The sequence below is a fragment of the Diorhabda sublineata genome, chromosome 4, assembly GCF_026230105.1.
Source record: "Diorhabda sublineata isolate icDioSubl1.1 chromosome 4, icDioSubl1.1, whole genome shotgun sequence".
NCBI lineage: Eukaryota > Metazoa > Arthropoda > Insecta > Coleoptera > Chrysomelidae > Diorhabda > Diorhabda sublineata.
The window spans coordinates 3901371-3922077 of NC_079477.1; the positions used below are offsets into that span (position 1 = coordinate 3901371).

The 20707-nt window shown below is 32.0% G+C and overlaps 3 protein-coding genes across 3 annotated transcripts; 2 read left to right on the forward strand and 1 right to left on the reverse strand.

Annotated features, from left to right (window-relative positions):
* Positions 1 to 7546: 7546 nt before the first annotated feature.
* On the reverse strand, positions 7547 to 14754 carry LOC130442503 (cytochrome c oxidase assembly protein COX15 homolog). Its single transcript, XM_056776667.1, has 7 exons — positions 14523 to 14754; positions 14339 to 14471; positions 13977 to 14109; positions 8721 to 8907; positions 8398 to 8665; positions 8053 to 8321; positions 7547 to 7995 (listed from the first exon to the last, which is right to left on the reverse strand). Exons 1-7 carry the CDS (start codon positions 14676 to 14678, stop codon positions 7861 to 7863), a joined length of 1281 nt encoding a protein of 426 aa, XP_056632645.1. The 5' UTR covers positions 14679 to 14754; the 3' UTR covers positions 7547 to 7860.
* LOC130442504 (tektin-1) lies at positions 10701 to 13203 on the forward strand. Its single transcript, XM_056776668.1, has 5 exons — positions 10701 to 11025; positions 11141 to 11374; positions 12011 to 12212; positions 12304 to 12568; positions 12877 to 13203. Exons 1-5 carry the CDS (start codon positions 10732 to 10734, stop codon positions 13136 to 13138), a joined length of 1257 nt encoding a protein of 418 aa, XP_056632646.1. The 5' UTR covers positions 10701 to 10731; the 3' UTR covers positions 13139 to 13203.
* Positions 14755 to 15129: 375 nt separating the features above from the next.
* Positions 15130 to 20520, forward strand: LOC130442730 (2-aminomuconic semialdehyde dehydrogenase-like). The gene is made up of 10 exons (XM_056777078.1): positions 15130 to 15383; positions 15437 to 15657; positions 15713 to 15882; positions 16956 to 17112; positions 17171 to 17325; positions 17884 to 17981; positions 18041 to 18469; positions 18649 to 18748; positions 18808 to 19012; positions 20007 to 20520. Exons 1-10 carry the CDS (start codon positions 15285 to 15287, stop codon positions 20494 to 20496), a joined length of 2124 nt encoding a protein of 707 aa, XP_056633056.1. The 5' UTR covers positions 15130 to 15284; the 3' UTR covers positions 20497 to 20520.
* The last annotated feature ends 187 nt before the right edge of the window (positions 20521 to 20707 follow it).

Here is a 20707-nt window from a genome sequence, read left to right on the forward strand (position 1 = left end):
GACAGTGTAATTGTGAGTGATGGTGTAGTGGTGGTGTAAACAGTTTATTAAGTATTACCAACGTTTTCAAAACAAAATTGAAACGTCAAAACAAATCTAAGAACTCGCTTTCAAGATTCGGAGCGAAGAAATCTTACTCAGAGTGTTCAAACATTTATATAATCGAACGCGAACCGAGCAGTAAATCAGTACACAGAATAAACGCTAGTATGACGCGCTCTAGACGTTCATAAATGTCTAAAGATAGTTCAACTTGTTAAGAAACTGGATAACGCACACAATGATCGCTCTTGACGTCGAACTATCTACTTTTTACGCGTAGATCATCGCTGAACGTCAAAAACATAACCTCACTTTTCTAGTGTAGTAGCAGATACCCTGAACAATAAATTCTGTGAGTGAAAGACTGGATACAAGAAAACTAGAATATAGGGAATGCTTTTCCCATTTGAAAATTCCACGACAAGAACTAGTGATTAACTTCCCTATCTAATCGACAATCAGGTTTTCTTATTGGATGTTTTGTGAAGTTTCTGCTCAATAAGTTGAAAAGTTGATTTTATAAACCCCGATTCATTCATCTATGTTTAAAAAATTGGTCTTGATAATGATGATGATACAAGATGATAATTCAAAATCTTTGATCGCCGTTCAAATTTATATACATGGACAATTAATGTTATGTTTATTAGCGAACCAGCGACAGGTTCGCGTTAATTTTGTACAGCTTTAAATTTAGGGTGTGTTTTTAACATTCACGACCATCTAGTTCATTCTGTACACCACTTGAGATCGAAATAAACTAGATTGCCGAACAGAGAATCATCACATGTATATAGCCGAACGCAGTATAAGAAAACAGCTGATCTACGTCAAAATGGCCGCCGTAGGGTAAACAATTGATTTTCTCGTATATACCCGGTTTTTCCTAGTAGTGAGGTTTTTGTATTGTTTAGTGGAAATAATACTGCTAAACTAAGTATTTTTATAGAAAACTTGTATTATTTTGGGCTTAAATTACGGGAGTTTGTTGGACATTATCTTTCACTGTTGTGTTATTAAATATGAGTGAGTACTTTTTGCAAAGTGGCAACTCAGTGACAGCTGAAAGGTACAAAGTCAAACCTAAAGCTTTTGGTGGAGTTAAACCCTTTCCATTAGATGGGAAGAGGGCTAAGCTTTAGGTGATGGACCGCCGAATTGAATGTTCAAATTTTAAATTAAGGAGGTTCGGAAAAAATTAATTCTGCAAATATGTGTTTTTCAGCTTTATGTGAAGGGGAACGTAGCTTGTTTGAGACGCCATTTTGTATTGTGTCATATATGGTGTTTCCAACGTTGCCATTAATCATTTACGGGTTGGGTTATGTCTTAATTAATGAAATTTTCTCAAAAATACTATTACGGTTACGATGCCGTGCCTCAATTCAGTTGGATGTTTTTATTTTACAACTTTGACTAAACGTCATTTTTTTAAAAACACGGTTTATCCCGAAATTCTGACACAGAGTTGGTAACACTATTGCGTGGCATTTAAGGCATCGATTATTTGCCTTATAGTTGCGAAAGTTAGGTTAGGTTGATATTATTTTTTATTTCATTGAAAACCTCAAACAACTATAAAGTTGGCGATCTATAAGTACTTTGTAGACAATAATGATATACACCCAATATAACCTCACTTTTAAATATTTTAAATAACAGTTCCCTTTACAGGGGAGTCTTGCAGCTCTTTCCGGGCGTGAGAAGGCACTCCACGCAGCTTGTTCATCAAAGAATTACTTACAAGTTTGCAATTTATACCGGATTTATAGTCGACATAACCTCAAACTTAACTTCGGGCTCCGCAACTTCCCTTCGACGGTCCATAATCTAAAGTTTTCCCGAAAAGCGCTTTAGTCAGAATCCTACTAATTTTCCACAAGTTTCCAATACACTTGTTTTTCATACTATATTTACCCAATGCATAGTTGAAAGTAAAACCAACAAACCTACGCTTCCGGGAGGAAATTTCATATTTCTACCAGTAGTAACTATTTAAGAAGCTATATATCGAAATATAACTGGAAATAATAAGGTTTAAAGTCCAACCAATAACTTCGGCAGAAGCATTTGTTGACCCCACGGCGGCCATTTTGTTTCTCATATTTATTAGGATATTGGCAATGAATTAAATAACGAAGTTCTATGCTCGTTAGTCAAAATTTTATTTTCAGGCAGACAATTTTATATCCAGTGTATTTTTATTATTAAGAAACACCGAAATATTTACGTTACAAAACTCTAAATAAAATATTTTTCTATGTTCACCATATTGTAGCACAAGCTCTAGCTCTTCTTTTACATATTTGTACCGAGTAAACATCTTTTGGGATAAATCAAAACGATTTTATGAAAACATCGAGTACTTTTTACATGCAGGAATTATTGTCCGGCTCAACCATTGGGGAAAAATATTGTGGTGGTCTTTATACATAGTGCAGAAAAAAATTGAGGAAATAGAAAATTGGAGAATTAAATGTAAATTTTTTAATTGCGCTTGACATGGTATCAGAAAAATTGCTTAATTGTTATTGCTGCCCCCTCCCAAAACTAACCTTTTTCTATTTTGTTTATGTGCATAACTTCCAAAAATTGGAAGAAAAATATTGTGTGTGCAATAAAAATCAAAGAAGGATAGATTTACCACAGAAGATGAAAAAGTTCGTTTTAGAAAAGTGCTTGAATCGTTCAGCTAATCTGATTGACATTTGGTTGGTTACTAAACGAAAAGTAACTAGATTATCCCCTAGAATTGTAACTTGCATAAAATTTTTAAATACCAATAGACACTGTACAAGAAAAATTTACACGTTTTTTGACATTCAAGAAACTTTTTTTAATATCACGAATCATTCAAAGGAGGTTAGATTCACCACAGAAGACGAAAAAGTTCTTGAATCGATCAGTTGATCTGATTGACATTTGGTTGGTTACTAAACGAAAAGTAACTAGATTATCCCCTAGAATTGTAACTTGCATAGAATTTTTAAATGCCAATAGACACTGTACAAGAAAAATTCCATGCAATATCAACGTGTACGATGAATCCTACACGTTGTTTGACATTCAAGAAACTGTTTTTAGTATCGCGAATCATTCAAAGGAGGTTAGATTCACCACAGAAGACGAAAAAGTTCTTGAATCGATCAGCTGATCTGATTGACGTTTGGTTTTTAACAAATTGCAACTTGCATGCAATAAAAATGACACCAAACCGATTAAGTTGCAAGTGTGATGTTTTACATCATGCCAATTATGTGTAGAATGATTTTAATTAAGCATTTTATGTTTGTACTTTCGATCCGAACTACTATAGTGAAGAGTTTTGAATAGAACTTATTTGATAAATAATTAAACGATATCAGTTTCATATATTTTTAATAACATTCCAAGCCAGATCAGCATAACAATAAACCAAATATCCTATCACTAAATTTAGGCCAAATAATAATTTTAAAAAATAGGAAGTTGCAGAGATTACGATCCAATCTGCTAGCGCAAAAAAAAGTTTTTCTCAACTGTAAACTGCATTAAAACGCCTAATTTTCAATACTTTTTCTTTGTGCATAGATTTGAGTTTGTTCTTTAGTGTAATTTGTGGTGCTTCACGCCAAATGACGTCTAGTTTTCGAAAACAATTTACTTGATGTTGTTCGGAGCAAGTTGTCCCTTCTATATGAGTTTTTTCTGATAGAAGTACTTCCGAAATATTTTTAAATTGAAAATGCCACAAAATCTACCTTCTTTGAGATTTTATATAGGGGAAACCCCAGATTAAATACTACAGATAAATCACTGCTTTGATTTTTTTCGAAACGCCGCCGCCGTTACAACGCACATTCAAATCGGTTATGTTCAGCGTTGCCTCACTGTGCGGCCGTGGAATTAGATTCAACAGCTGTTTATTTAAACGTTACCAGCAAACTGGGGGGTGGTTTAAACTTTTTCCAATAATTATTCACATTTTTACGCCGAGAAAACAAAAAACTTTCTCAAATAATTCAGCTTTTAAAAGAAATATTGTAAAAATTGTAAAATAGAGCAATCTTCTGGATTTAAACTAGAGTTTAAACCATTATTTAAAGTTAAGTTTAATCTTCAGTTTTACCTTAGGTTGTAAAATTGGTCCTTACTGACCCATCTTTCGTATTTAATCTGGCATAAACCATACCTGTAAATACCTTCTTTATTTAAATCCATATCTGGTATCATCAAGAGGAGGTATCCAAAATAAAAGTCATAAAACATCACTCAATAAGTCGTGTGACTAACCAAAAATCGATTTTATTCATCAATGTAATCTTCTTCAAGAGCAACACATTCTCTAACTTCTCGATACCGTGGCTTTGTAGAAGGATTTGTCTTTTGCCTCAAAATAGACTTCAGCCTCAGCAATTGCTTCTTCATTTCAGCTGAATTTGTTACAGGCGAGCAATTTTTTAGATATCAGCGTATATCCAGTGGTCACTGATGGCCAGATCTGGACAATACTGTGGATGAAGGAGAAATTTGTTCACTTTAATCATCGTACCCATCGGCTTGTGAATTCCTTAAATTGATTGTGGATCCCTTTTGGAGACAGTAAATGAACAATATTCCATGCACATCCCAAAATACTGAAGCCATAACATTCCCAGCTGACTGTTGTAGCTTTGGACGTAGTTCGTGATCGGTGTCTGTACGACCACGTTTAAATTGAGACAAACAAATAGTTTTTTTCGATGGAGCAGAGTCCGGATAATACTTTTGAAGCCATTGCTGGCTTTGTACAGTATATTTTTCATCAAGAAGCAATGATAACTTAACACACGAAATTATTTTGAAAATAACAAAAGTAACTTCACTTAAATGACTGTCAATTTTTTCTGACTAATCGAAATGTTATGAAATTTTACACAAAGTCTTTTAAAAGTTGGTACTTCATAAACGTCATATGGATTTGTCAATGGCAGCGCCATCTGTGTGTCAGTCACACGACTTATTGAAAAATGTAATGTACGAAGAGATCCGAAAGCCTTGATACGGAGGATAACAGAGTGGAAACCAACCATAGGACGGTTAAGAGATCAGCCTAAAGTACACTGGGTACAACAAGTAATTCAGGATGTTGTAGCGGTGGGATTGAGTGACTGAAGACAAATAATGGAAGATAAAAAGGAGTGGAACAAGATAGCGATAGCAGCGAACAAAAAGCTATGACAGGTTGGAAAGTAAACAAAGAAAACTAATATTCCTTTGTCTATGTTGGTACTTCATAAACGTCATATGGATTTGTAAATGGCAACGCCATCTGTGTGTCAGTTACACTATTTATTGAGTGATGTAATACATCTACACAAATCGTTAAAAAGCTGCAGAAATAAAATTTAGTAGTTGTTTTCTTCAAGTATCGAATTTTGTGAGATTTGTTGTTATTTTTAGACATAACGTACAATACCAATAAACATTTAAAGCAATAGTATATTAATTACTAATTTTTTAAGTAAAGCGAGAGTCATGTGCACTCTTTATAAAAGTTGAAAATAATTTTTGAGGGTTTTATAATGATATATCTGTGTGTAAATAAATACATTCGTAAATAATTATAATAAAAGTTTGTTATTGAATTTTTTTGTTTTATTTATATTGTTAAGAATGCAAATCACTTATTTTTCATTCTTCAACACCATCACGTGACATGTACATCCATTCCAAATCCAGTTTTCAACTTTCTATCACTATTCTTTAGTTCTAACTAATATTTCGAAATATTTTCATCATTTCATAAATTTTCCTAGATCGCCATATTTTAAATTAGATTATTTAGTGTATTTTTCAAATGAAGTAAAATCGTCGGACTCTCGATGTACGAGAACCTGAAATAAAGCGCCTCCCACAATAATACTAGTATTTTTCATTCATTATTGTTTTAAATTAATTAAAAAAAATTATTTTAATCTTTTTAGTTTTATGTGGTTTTTAGTTTTTTTAAACTATTTTTATTTTTCACTTTTTGTTCGACATTCAGACCTCCAACGACACCCTCCACGTGCTAAACAGGTTCACTCTATTCATAAAGCAGATTGTAAAGTCAGTCCCAGACTGTCCTTGATTGCAAAAGTACATGGGGACATTCCCTCGGTTGAGGACTTCCAGACCTGTGAGGCACAGGAAGTCGGTTAGGTAGCGCCCCCTGAAGATCTCATCCCTGCTCCCCATTGGCCATAGTACGAGTTGGAGTCACAACCTATGAGAAGGGGGAGTCCCATTATTTTACAGTGTTCCATTGTATAACCTTAATTCTCCGGAAGTGGTATTCGGCATCAGTTAAAGTATATTAATAACTGGTACTCAGATGGGTTGAATAATAAATATTCAATTGGACGTTTAAATGGGTAAACAAAGTGGAAAAGCGGGAAACACATTATTAATTAAATTAAAAATAAAACTATCCCCGGACACGATTATCCAAATTGATATTTATTGCTAAGAACAATAAACAAAGTTTCGGCAATAAATAAGTTTATTGGAAAAATACTAAATTCATATTAACTGCGTTTCCAAAATGGCACAGCCCTCAACTGGATTCCCAGTTGTTGGAGTTAAGTTGAATTTGTTTGTGATGTACCGGTTCAGTCTAACCTGGCAGGTGTAGAACTGCGGGAAAAAATAAAATGAGGAAGAAAATGGAAACACAGATAGAAATTACTAAAGAAGAAACGAGTAGGTAGAATAGTTTTGAATAAAAGGAACTTATGCTCTAACATGTAAAAATAAATTTATATTTTTTAAAATATAACCAAACAGGAATCTGTTCTATTCTTTCTGTTCCCCAAATAAATTCATATGAATACCATCATACAAAATTTGCTAAAAACAAAAGGAAATTCTTAAAGACAACTAGAATTTTTGTGAGCACAATAAAAAAGCAAAGAAAAACTTACCAGAGCATATAAAAAATAAAATCACAAATTTACTAAAATTTACTTTTATTTGGACTGTATATAGGAAGAGGAAGAATTCGAATCAATCCACTCAATGTTAAAATAAATAAATCCGAAGTGACTACTGTGCCATAAAACGTGAACAAAGGTATATTTAAAATGTTTCAAGAAAGCTAAATGGCGTGTTACGTCTGACCCGCGTTTCTCTAACCAAGTTATCGTCTTCAGAAACTGAAGGTAAACTCTTACCTTTCAGACGAGCTATTTTGTTAAAATAAAACTAATCTGTTAATGTAACACCACGTGTATTTATTAAAACATGTTGACAAAAGCCGCGTATTAGAATCGTCTTTTCTCAAGTCCAAAACACTGGCCTCAACCCCCCATGCCTGTTGAGCCAACTAATTGACTCGTACAAAGGTGGCGGGATAGCTATGAAATAAAGATATAATTGATAACCTATATAATACACAGCGTAATTGTTAGTGTTGGTGTAGTGGTAGTGTAAACAGTGTATTCAGTATGAATATCACCAACGGTTCCAGAAATGCCAACTTAGTATATGTTTTGGGATAAGTATTATTTCAGATTTTTTAAATATTTTTGGTCAGTACTGCGGTCTTCTCTACCCAAATAACATATATACAAAAATTGATAGTGATAGTAAAAAAGACATTTTGACCCCATTAGCAACGTTGTAATAACTACCTTCCATCAATCCAAATATATACTAGTCCTAAAGAAGAAAAAAATATATTGTAACGTTAATTATAACCTTGATGACACATTTTAAACTACCTATCACCAACTTGAATGAAAGGAACACCAAGAAAAAACTAATTTTAATACTTATACCAATATATTTATATAAAAAAAAATCACAAGTTCTGTACAATTAGATTTTCGGTAATCTTTTCAATTCGTGTGTTAACCAAACTGCTGCAGAAAGTACTGCAAGAGAACAAGTTTGATGGGAAGCTGCTATACTAACTGGTACGTAAGTTAATAAAGTAGTTATACCTAAAGTTACCTAAAACATTTCGTTGACTTTGATAAAGTTCGAATTTAAAATAAAAATCGTACTTACTTGAAGATATGCTAATGCTCCTAATAGTGTCATCGCTTTGTAAGCTTTTGGTGGTAATACTCTACGTTTAGACATGTACCATAAGGCTGTAATAACACATAGCGTAGTTGTACCTAATATCCTATGATCAAATTGGACAGTCGTAGGATTTTCTGTGAAATTTACTATTTTTGGACTAAACGCTAAAATATCTTCAGGAATCCACCTATTTGCGAACTTAGGAAAAGAATTGTATACTAAACCAGCATCCAATCCAGCTACAAAGGCGCCTAAAATATTTTTATAACTTTTTATAACCAAATCTGAATCGAAGAGATTCATTTCGATGAATGATTTATAACTTACCAGAAACCGCGGTGAGAAATACCAGACCTTTAGCAGTATGTGCCAACATTCTGAATTTTCTTGAAGCTTTTATTATCGATTTACTAGTTACTGCGATTGTTGCAGCTGGTGTTAATATATCCAAAGCCGACCATAAGAAAAGTGTGTAAAGGATAAACGCTAAACTGAGATGTGAAGCTAATCGGTATTGGGAAACTCTTGGTACATCATTGGGACCTTGAAAACGGTCTTCTAAACCCGATTTTACCATATACCAACCCATTAGTCCCTATAAAAATGTAATTATGAAAACTAAATCAGCTAATTTGGGTAGTTTATTATACCTGAGCACCTATTAGAGTACCAAATGCTAGTATTCGTTTTTTTAAGCTAGATGAAAATCTACCCCTTGCCCAAAAGTAAATTGCTGGAAGCGCAAACGCTACTCCAATGGCTCTGCCCCATTGTCTATGGGTATACTCCATAAACCAAATAAATTTAAATTCATTCAAAGTAATATCTTTATTTTTTCTAAAAAACACAAAAAAAAACTAGTATTAAAATTGTCCATATGATATTTTTCATTTTATATCTTTACATTGAAATAATCTGGGCCATAAATTTGAACACAGTATTTAGTTAGTGAATGACATAACCTAAAAATTTCTATATTTGAGTATATGGTGCTTAAAGGAATATGCTCAAAATAAGCATGCAAGTTTGAAAAATTTACATTTTATATATTTTTAGTCTAAAAGAATACCATTTGTTTAGAAAACTGCAGGTATACAATTTTTCACAATCTAAGAAAGAGCCTTTACTACCGAAGCCAACATAAATATCGATAAGACCCAAAAGTCATAAATTATGGCTATTTATTGTTATAGCAAAGAAATATATGAAGGATAAAGGAGTGAAATATACACTCAAGAGCAAAAAAATCCACTTAAGTCGCGGTCAAAAGTCTCTAGCAAAAAATGTGTACCTTCTATTCTTTTTCTGACTTCAGAATTAAATATAATATAATAAATCTTAAACAATGAAAAAGGGTTATAATTAATTATATTAAATATATAATATTTAATGTACTCTCCCTCCCCTGGCCTTAATAACAGCTTCCAATCGCTTCTTCAAGGATCGAGATTGTTTACTCGATGTTGTTCGATGCTATCCCATTCTTCAGTAAGTGCAATTTTGAGGATTGATAGAATTTAAGTCCACGTCATAACGGCAATTTCCACATCCTGTAAATACTAACGTATAGACTTAACCTGCAATTTGTGGGCATTGTTCTGCATTAGGATGAAGTTTTCGCCGATTGAACTGGCGTAGTTAACGACGCGTTCTCCTAAAATTTCTTCTATGTATCGGTTCGTCGTTAATCCCCCAGCTCCACCACCAGTTTCAATAAAAACCAATTCAATTTTTGCTTCCATTGAAATTACCGTCCAAAACCATCCAGGAACCACCTCCTAAAGCCACGTTTTCTTTCTTGCAACACAGCGGGAATCGTTCTCCAGGTCCTCTGTAGACTCGTCCTCTTCTATCACAGTCATGCAGGCACTTACAGGCAGGCATTTACCTGAGAAGATAACGGAGTCTCATTGTTCGCCAGTTCAATTAACGTGTTGACGGGCTGCTCGGTGGAATGGAACTAATTTGGCTCAAGGTTAGCTTCCTTAAGTCTTCTTCTGACTGTCCAATCATTTCTCGCGTTTCTATGAGCTCTTGTTGGACTTAAAACCAGCGAGGGCTTGATTTCTCAGCGACGTGCACCTTTTTCTTCCGGAACCGCGTCTTCGATCAAAGTTACCAGTCGCTTGGTAACGACGGTAAATTGTGGAAGCAGCACACTGACTCATGTTCAGCGAACTGGCAACTTCTCGCTGTCTCTGGCCTGGTCGCAATAGGTTGATCGCTTAAGCAGCTTTATCACTTGTTTAATGTAGAAGTTTGTTTGTCGTTAACGGAGATGTTTATCGGTTGAAGTTTGATGGCTAACTGATAGTGGTTAGTCAGGTAGATAACCTTTTATAGTTGGACTGTGAGAGCATTTTATATAATTTTGAGGCTAATGCTATTATCTTCAATATTTTATTACAAAAAATCCAATTTCGTGTTCAGTTTGTTCGTCAATTACACGAGTGTATATTATTTGTACGTTTATTTGTTTTAAATAGTCCAGTAACTTGTCAAATGTTCTACAACAACTTGTAAAATATCCCGTATACTGTCACTACTGACAACCGATGTCAAAACAAATTTTTGATATATTGACCAAACATCGTTATATACTTTAGAATATTTCCAGATTCGGATTTAATTTTACGTTTACTTTTATTCTCATTTACAACAATGTCTTCGCAGCAACCGAAACAAACCACCTTGTACCATCATTCATTGGTAGTGGTACCTCCACCACCGGCAAAATTCACCCTAAGTGAATGGCATTTAAATAATTCGTTTAGGAATAGAATATGCCTGGACCAACAAAAATTAGCTGACTCCATTATTACCGAAATCGATAGATCTATAGACGAAGTACAAGATAAAACTGACCTGAACAAAAGAGAAGTGGATCACAATTTAAAAGAAAAAATTAAAGATATCGAATTCATTAAATCGGAGATAGAAATACAAAGGAAAGAGGTAACACTCAAGTTTTTTTATTCAATCTTAATGTCAGTCTCACTATTTATCGATATTTTACTAATTTTATTTTAATAATATACTGGAAATATTTGATTATCATTTTGTTTAACAGGTGTGTAAAGAGGAAGAAAACTTGAAAATGTACATGGAAAGAATTAAAGATTGTTTGGAAGCATGTCAAAAAAATGGCTTAGAAATTGTTAGAAAATGTATCATACTTAGAGAAGGAAGGATCGGAATTGATTTTTGCTACGACGAAGTAGACAGAGAATTAAAAAAAGAATTATCAGTTTTAGAGGGTGGTATAAGCTTGCTGAATAGAACTTTGCAAGAAGCAAATGAACAGGTAAACTACATAGAAACACATAGATTGTATATTGTTTGTACAAGACTCTACATCGAATTGTTCTGTTTCCAAAATATGCAGACTCCTCCCAAGGGAGGCTATATTTTGGTGTCCCGTTTGGGCGTTGCTAAATGTTTCTTTCTTCACTATAAGCTGAAGATGAAGCAGGTTTAGTAGCGCCTTTAAGGATGTGGTGGAGCAGGTTCATATTTCCCCTGTAACACCCAGACAGATCAGTCTTTGATTCTTTTCGTTTTTTCTGGACTGTTGTTTGTTCAGCTTTCCACCACCTAACAAGCATATGTGATCATGGGGTTGATGTCTGTTAGGCTTTAGTCCTTATGTCTTCCCAACAAGCTTGCAACAAGTCCGTGTAACCACAGTGGCTTTTGAGATTACCTTAACTAGATGACTGCTCTACATAATTGTTTTATGACTCCTAAATATTTTACTTCATTTAAAAGTTCTATTAATGTTGTTCACTGGGGTTGAATGGGAGTTGAATGAGAGTCACTCTTCATCACCCCACTTTTTAATTGTGTTTGACACATAAACCAAAGTAATAATAATTTCTGATGTATTTTCAAATTGATGCCACATTTGAAAACAGTCACCATATAAATTTATTAATTTTAGATCAGGCGTTTAAGATCCACTTTTTACTTCATGGATCGTGACCTAACAGACAAAAGTACCACCCATAAAATTGATAGTTTGAACAGTACTTTGACCAATACCAGTCTGAATCTCAGTATATACCATGGATTTTCACCATTAGACCCTGCCAATATCACATTACAAGAATGGGAAAAATTTACTCAAGAAAGCATAAATAAAGGTTGGTTAATTTCAAGGTTTTTTCCAGTTTCCTTTTTTTATTAATAGATTAAGAATTACGTCGAATCATAAGTCACATATTTATATTGTAGCTGCTAAAGAAATTGCTTGTGCCAGGCAGCTTCGTTCTTATGTGGACATATTGCTTAAACAAGCTATCGATGACATGGATATGCAATGTAACGCTACAAATAATGCATTTAGACGAAGAATTGAAGAAATTAAAGATATAAAAATGAGAATGGAAGTGCAACATTCCGAAGTTATGAGGCAGGCAAACGAAATGACAAGAACTATAACAAAATTAGAAAAGGCTTTGGTTGAAAAAGAAGGATACATGGCCCTGGCTCATACTAGGTAAATATAATGTTGAATCTAATAATTTGGCATATAATAACGTAATTATTTTAAAACAAAACAATAATTAATAAGATATTGTCTCGAAAATTTCTTTCTCTACCTCTTTTATAAGTATTTAGTGGGAAGAATTTGTAAATAAGATCTCAGAATTAATTTTAAATTGATAATTGTTCCTGGTGCTTTTTTACTAAAATGAATAATATTTATCAAAAAATAGAAATAACACACCATTATCAATAATAGTTTTATACAAATAATGTTTGTCCCCTGAGACTTATATGACCTATGTAAGATTGTATTTTTAGGTTAGGTAATCGAGCGCAACGTCCTGGAGTTGAACTGTGTAAAGATCTTGTTGAAATAGCTCTAGTCAATGAAGTCGCTGAGCTAAGAGGCAACTGTGCCATTTTACAACAAAAAATGGCAGAAGCTCAGGCTTCTTTACGATACCTTCTAAAAACACAGATTCAACTAGAGGAGGATATAAATATAAAAACCAATTCATTGAAGATTGACGAAGTTGACTGCATGAGTCTTCGACAAGCAATGGATTATCATAGTTTTTGAATCTAATATTTTTACTACATTGTGAGAAATATAAATTGAATAAAAATCTAGTTGTATCCTGCAAAGTTGGGTATTGTGTAATAATTTTATTAATCTGAAACTTTTTGACTGATCATTTTTTGGTTCTCTTCTTTTAGGAAATCCCAACAATATTGAATTGATAAAGATAATAAATTCTTTGGTTCCTTGATAAATTGTATTGATTGTCTTTTTCGAAAGAAAATTAATTTCAAAAAACAGGAAGTTTTTTTTAACTAATTTTTTTGAAAAGAAACCCAAGATCAAGATGATTTATCATGAAAAATTCTAAAAAAGCATTATGCATAAGTTAAGAAAAAATTAATTATTGAAATATTATCACTGATATAGACCATGACCCTGTCCTACTATAAGTTTGTCAGGTGTGTCAAGTATTTATTTAGCCTGTTTACCCTATTTTTTGTGATTGTTTTTATAGAGACAAGAATGCATTTTTGTTTGCTTACGTCAATCTAGAAATTTCAATAATTCGAATGTTCCAGAAGATATTCTTAATATATAGAGTGAGGGTCTAGCAGCCATAAGTCAGTGAATAATTCAATTGAATAGTGAGTACTTTGAAACAATGATAAGTGAACTAAATGATATATTTAAGTAAATTAATTGTGTATAAATAAATTAGTGAATAGTTAAGAGTGCAACTGAATAGTTAGTGTATAAATAAATTACAAAAGTAAGATATACTAGGTATAAATTCATCCCCCCTGTTTTGTGATTACAATATCTTCAAAAAAAAAATCATAAATAAGTCGACTATTTATATTTATAATAAATAATAAAAACTAAATCGTGAACTCACATTTTGAATTCCGGAAACTGTTGATACCTTTCAAATTCTTCTTGCCATTCTGCTTCAGTCCAAGGCATTTTTTCACCCAACAGTTTCCAGGTAACCATAGAAAGACCTGATTCTGTTAATCTTGTTACACCCCCTATATAAAAATAAATTTCTTCGACTGTTCGATATTCTTCAGGCATTTTACTTGTAGAAGGTGAGGATATCAAACAGAAAACCAAGAATAATTAATTATTATTATATTACTAAAACTAAAATTACAAATCAAAAATTGACATTTATAATTTATTTAACACTCTTTTTGATAACCTCATCTAGTACAATACAGATGCTAACTAGCACAACGTAATACGTGATTGAAATACCTAAAACTACTGCCACAAACACCATACCGCTACATGTCAACAACCAATAACCAACGGCTTTTTGTCCTTTAGAAATATTTGAGCCAAATCTAATAGGAACGGTTGTAGTACTTCCTCTAATCAACGTTCCCAACTGCAACAACATTCACTTAATAACCTTATAAACTTTAAACATTTCACTTACATTTAATTTATGTGAAATAAGTTGTGGTCGGAAAAATGCTTTTGTATATGTCCTACATTCACCATTTTTAATAATATTACAGGTATTACCTCTAAAAACATGTTTAACTCTAGAAATTGAAGTTGAAGGACGACAATATTTTGATAAATTAAACATTTCGGTAAGTGTTTATTTTGAAACCATACGTTCTCATAATATCTGTCACTGTCATTTCAAAGACAATTGACTGATTGTCCCTGGTTATTTTCTTATTCTTTTTTAAATAAAATGTGTCTTTATACAATTAACCATATTGTCCCTGCTAATATCCCATTACAAGAATGGAAAAAATACTGCTTTAGCTATCTATGACAAGGATATGCAATCTAACGCTGCAAATAATGTATTTAGACGAAGAATTGATGAAATTAAAGATATAAAAATGAGAATGGAAGTACAACATTCGGAAATTATGAGACAGGCAAACGAAATGACAAGAACCAAAACAAAATTGGAAAAGACTTTGGTTGAGAATTTTCTTATTCTTTTTTAAATAAAAAGTGCCTTTATGTAATTAACCACCTGGATATTAACATATAAGTAATTGGCGTATTTAATAAATAATTATAAATGAAGAATACTTTTATCAGTTTTACGTCAGCGTGTTTATTATACACACGATATAAAAGTCAAAATAATCAGATGTGAGGTTAAAAGTTGCAATTAATACTGATAAAAATTATCTTGATTAGATGACTTTAACTTCTGCTCTTGAACTATTTAATGATGGCCGAGAATATTAGAATAAAAAGTAGTGAAGTTAAGGAAATTTTCAAAAATATGGAATATGGAAGTAGCTACGAAACCATTCACTCAGCGCTTGTAAGTATTATTTAAACATATGAAATGAAATCCATTATAATGTACTTTTTAAGGATTGGTTAAAAACTAAGGAAAACAGTTTTTTCGCATACGTAGATAAGCCCACAGAGACACCGAATGGAAGTATAATAGAATTAGCTAATGCTGTAAATAATAAAAAATTACATAAAATTCATGTGCCAGATATTGATACTATTAATAAGATTTTATTACAAGGTAGCAACAAAAAGTGGTCTGAATTAAAACCATATGAAAGAGTAAAAATTTTAAACCAGTAAGTCTACTTATCTACTGTAAATGAATATCAGTAGACAAACGTTTTATTTTAGAATTGGTACTCAGATTGAAAAAAAGGCTGAACTATTTGTACAGTTAGAAATATTAACCAGGGGTATTTTAGGAAAAGATTCTAAAACAAAAGCTATTCCGCTATTATCTCAATATTTCCATTATTATGCAGCATATGCATTTAATTTAGAAGAGGAAAAGTTACCACAAGGTATGTAACATTAGACTGAAAAAAAACGACTATTTTTTTAAATATATCGAAAATAATGTTGCTAATAAATCCCGTGAAAGCCACTTGATATTAATATTAAGATATCCTGCATTCTAAATTTCAATTTCCTGTGTGGTTAACAAGGGAAAGCTTGTTTTTTTTAATTAGGAAATTCATAACTTTTTAAAGGTTCATCAAGAAGGCTAGACTAAATCATTCTGTAAAATAAAATTGAACGCCCTACGATAAGCCTACGCGTTTCAAAGTTATTCAACTTTAAAATAGCTTTGGTTGAACTTACAATAAGTATTGTACGAAAAATGAAAAATAATTACAATACTTAGTACTTGTGATTAGTGAACATAGGAAAAAAGTTCAAAATTGAAATAAAATAACTCAAATGTAACAAAATTTAGAAAAAAATAATAATTTTCAGTTGAAAAAAAAAATAATTTTAATTTATTCAAAAATTAATATACAATAATATTAGAAATTTTACAGTTAAATAAAAGGATCTGTGACACCAAAAAAAATTACGAATACAAAAAAATATAAAAAACTATAGTTTTGTCAAAAAAATGGGAAATATAAATCATATTTTAATGTTTAACAACTTCGAAACGTGTCAGCTTATCAAAAAATGAAGAGAACTTTCTTGTAGTGCGCTCATTTTTTAAAAAGAAAATTATTTGGTCTAGCGCTTTTGATGAACCATTAAAATGTTATAACAACTCAAAAAAGCAAACTTTCCTGTGTTAATCATGCAGGAAATTCAAATTTCTCGTACTGGATATCTTGAAATTAATATTAAGGTCTGTGGCTTTCACAGGATTTATTTCAACAATTTATTAGAGATATTTAAAAAATAGTCGACGAACCAAGAAAACTATAAAAAACAAGATAAAATGAGAAATTTTTCTTCTATTAACTTTATTTCAAATCAGCTCCATTCAAACAACCTTTCTTATATTATTGAGTCTTAAAAAACTTTAGTGATGTAGCTAAAGACTTTTATGCTCAGAAAGAAACTACAAATTCCACCAGCTCATCACAAATTAATTTTTTTGTTAAAGGCATTGCAGTTGGAGTAATATCAAAAGAAAATTATTTACCCTATTTAGGGCTTTTTCTGGCTCCTGCTTTAGCTGCAGGACGTACTATTGTACTGCAGATAGGTTTGCAATTAACACCTGTGGCTTTTTTATTACAAGAAATTGCACAATCAGCCGGGTAAGAAATTATACACTAAAATTTAAAACAAATCTAAAAGTTTTTTTATACGTTTCAGTGTTCCTGAAGGTACAATAAGAATCATACCTTCAGACGATGGTGAACTTCTGCCTTATATGAATTCTGAAAAAGTAGAAATCATCACTTTATTTGTCGACTTGAATAGTGGATTATACAGAGGTGTTAACACTCAAAATAAAAAAATACTTGTTCGTAAGTTTAATCACTCTACATTATATTTATAGGCTAGTTAGATTAAGACCAGAGAATAATTGTAATAAAAAAAAACAATAAGCAATGTACAATTTGCTCAGAAAAATTTCAATGGAATAATTGGACTTTCGAGATGATTTTTAGTATTTGTGTTTTGTGATAAATTGTTTTGATTTGGGTTTGTTTTCTATCTTTTTTATACACCAACATATCATTTTATTTTCAAATTGTCATTAGTTTCATATAATATAAATTAAGAAATATGAAAATCAAACAAGCAGATTCCAGACTTTTCACAAGTCTAACCTTAAGATGCTTCTCAAAAATTAGGTTGTAATAAGGAAATCATATACAAGGCTTGTGCATTTGAAATATTATTTATTTCCTCCCAGTTACATAGGAAGTTATTTTAAATTTCAAAAGTTCATATTTTTGTCTTTAATTTTTTTTTCTTAAGCCCTATAGGCATATTCACAAAATTTTCATATTTATTTTAGTAACTTTTTGAACAACTAATAATCACTGAAATTCTTGAAATTCCCCATGTAATTATTTCAGTAACTTCGTACAAAACTCCTGCCATAGTTTTTGATAGTGCGGATCTGGATACAGCATCCGAAAGTGTAATAGAATCATCATGGAGTTACCAGAGCATGGTAAAGTAGTTTTTCAATACCTTAATGCGATTTTTTTATTCATTTCATTTTTTTTTCAGTTACCTTGGACCACAGACACCATTTTAGTTCAAGAAAACATTTTCCCACTATTCTTGAACAAACTCAAATCGAAGATGATGACCCTTCACATATCGACAGCGGACGTGAAATCAACGAATATTTCCGTGAATTTAAGTGAAAGTATTGATGAATTAAACGAACTTGTTAAACAAGCTAAGCTACAAGGCATAGAAATATTTCAAGTTGAAGAGAGTTCTAATAAATGGAGCCCTACTTTGTTGATCGGTGGAAAAGTATCACATAATGCTTTAAATACGAAAATTGATACAGCTAAAGCAGTTACCGTTTTAGCTTTCAGATCGATAGATGAAGCTGTTAATTTAGCTAATAATACGAGACAGGGCTTATGGGCATCTATTTGGAGTGAAAATAGTGGTGTTATTAACGAAGTCACAAGAAAACTAAAAGTGAGTACATGAGTTAGTTATTTTGAATCACTACATCAACAGTCATATTTACATATTTTTTATTCGCATTTTGATAACCTAATTTACCTTTAGTCTTTGAAGATGGTAACTTGGTTATCGAAATGGTGATCGGTATCATTATTAGGGAAAATGAGGTGATAAACTAAATTTTTTTATAGGTGAGCAATATTTTTGTGAATGGTAGTAATGCTTTTTCTCCAGAAATAGTCTTTACCCCAATCAAAGAGAGCGGAATTGGAATCTACGGGGGCAAAGAAGGTAAAAACATTAATTCGAAACTAGAACAACTATTATATGTGTATGAAAAAATTTTTTAGGCTTTCTAGAATATCTGACTTTGGAACCAACAAAACATTGTTATTGTACAAAGAAACCATCCTCATCATCTATTTCTAATATAGATTCTTTATTTAATACAGCCAATAAGGCACAAGCAAGTTGGCAGAAAGTATCGAAAATACAAAAAGAAAAAATATTTCTTGAATTTGCAGAAAATTTACCGCCAAATATAAAAGAAGCTAAGTGAGTTACTCGACCTACGTAAAATATAAAGTATACTCCACAATTATGTAAAATAGTTTCTACAGTTGATGGTATTTTCAAAAACAAGGGTGCTTACTAATATAAAGTTTTTTCTTATTCAATTTGAGAAGCATTTATATCGATTTATATTTTATGCCACCATCAACTACATTCTATATGAATACAGGGTAGTTCGAAGGGTGGGAATTATTTTTTCATATATTTCGTTTTGAATCTGAAAGCGGTTCTTGTCCCATAAACGTCCTTATGTAATTTTTGAAAAAAAAACCTCTTTTACCTCAGAAAAACTTGATGCAATGCTGCTAAATTTTAATATCAATTTAAAATTCTAAAATTCTTTGTAACCCTCATGCTTTATAAGCTTTTTTTTGTTTCCATATCGAGTGATATTGACATAGTTTGGGTATCGGGGCCCCTATATTGCTACTACCACCGGCACTACGGCCTTCAAAGAGCCTTTACCTCGTCCACCATATTCCTCTAGTCCGAAGCTTGTTGTTGTAGTTAGTTAGCCCCAGGCCCAACCCTTTGTAGAAGGACCACATCTCTGCCGCCCGATGTCTTTATGATACGGAAAGCTACCACCAGCTTCAAAGCGGAGGTGGAAATAAAAATTAAGTAAGAGAAGCCGGAATCCAGAGGATATATTGCGCATCATACCCCTTTACCTGGTTCGGTACCCCATATAGCTGACACAGTGGTAGTTACGCCCCTGATGGATCATTTACTTTCAATAACTATCATATGGTATGGGGCAAATTATTATATGATAAATTACCCCAATGTCTTATAATCATCCCTTATGCATCGTAATCATAACTGTTTAGGAAAAAATATGAATTCCTCAATTCTCAAGAGGGTTTTAACTTCGTTTTTATTCAGTTTTAGTAAAAAATTAACACAAACAAGAATTTTATTATTAAAATAATCAATTTTGAACCACCTAGTATATTTATAAAAATGACTATTTTAGTGAATCAGAAGTGAAATGGACTGCGAAAGATATTTATTTGGCGCTCAAGAATACGATTAGAACAAATTATTCAACTACTATTTCGGGATACAATTTAAATTCCTATACAGAACCAAGAGGAGTTATTGTACTAGACAGGTCAGAAAGTGTTAATATCCCCTTGGTAGTAACTTCAATTTTAGAGGGAAATTCTTTGATGGTTCTTACTACTGCTAATTCCGAGAAAATATTGAAATTATTGAGTAGTAGATTACCCAGTGGCGTTCTAAATTTAATTCCGTATGAATCAAATATATTGAAGAAATTGGCTGCAAACAAAAAGGTCAATTGTTACTTTGGAGATGACAGCGAGCATATTTTAAGATGTCTTCCTATTCAAGACTCCATTAAATATGTTAATATAGCGACAAGTGTGGATATTTTTGGAAAAATTACATTTGTGAAGAATGTTTTGAGTGATATTGGATCTTCCAGTAACTGTAATTTTTAATAAATAAAACATATTGTTAATAAATTTTTGTTATTCTATATAATTTATTACCTTACCAAATAAAAAGATATGTATGTTGTTCACCTTTATCAGAGTCTAGATCTTGTTCTTCTTCTCCGTTAATCTAAATAACCTTAATTTCATAAATTTTATACCTTTTCAATGTATGTCAAATTCTCCAAAGTGAATGTACTGATTATCTTATAATAAT

Excerpts from the sequence above, each read along its gene's own strand:
- LOC130442503 (XM_056776667.1), bottom strand. The coding sequence starts at position 14,678 with ATGTTTAATTTATCAAAATATTGTCGTCCTTCAACTTCAATTTCTAGA. Across the intron at positions 14,472-14,522 it reads TTATTTCACATAAATTAAAT|TTGGGAACGTTGATTAGAGG; the intron begins GTAAGTGAAATG and ends ATGTTGTTGCAG. Across the intron at positions 8,908-13,976 it reads CAGTTTCCGGAATTCAAAAT|AAAAAATAAAGATATTACTT; the intron begins GTGAGTTCACGA and ends TGTGTTTTTTAG.
- LOC130442730 (XM_056777078.1), top strand. The coding sequence starts at position 15,285 with ATGATGGCCGAGAATATTAGAATAAAAAGTAGTGAAGTTAAGGAAATT. Across the intron at positions 15,658-15,712 it reads AGAGTAAAAATTTTAAACCA|AATTGGTACTCAGATTGAAA; the intron begins GTAAGTCTACTT and ends GTTTTATTTTAG. Across the intron at positions 17,982-18,040 it reads CATGGAGTTACCAGAGCATG|TTACCTTGGACCACAGACAC; the intron begins GTAAAGTAGTTT and ends TTTTTTTTTCAG.
- LOC130442504 (XM_056776668.1), top strand. The coding sequence starts at position 10,732 with ATGTCTTCGCAGCAACCGAAACAAACCACCTTGTACCATCATTCATTG. Across the intron at positions 11,026-11,140 it reads TAGAAATACAAAGGAAAGAG|GTGTGTAAAGAGGAAGAAAA; the intron begins GTAACACTCAAG and ends TTTGTTTAACAG. Across the intron at positions 12,213-12,303 it reads TCAAGAAAGCATAAATAAAG|CTGCTAAAGAAATTGCTTGT; the intron begins GTTGGTTAATTT and ends TTTATATTGTAG.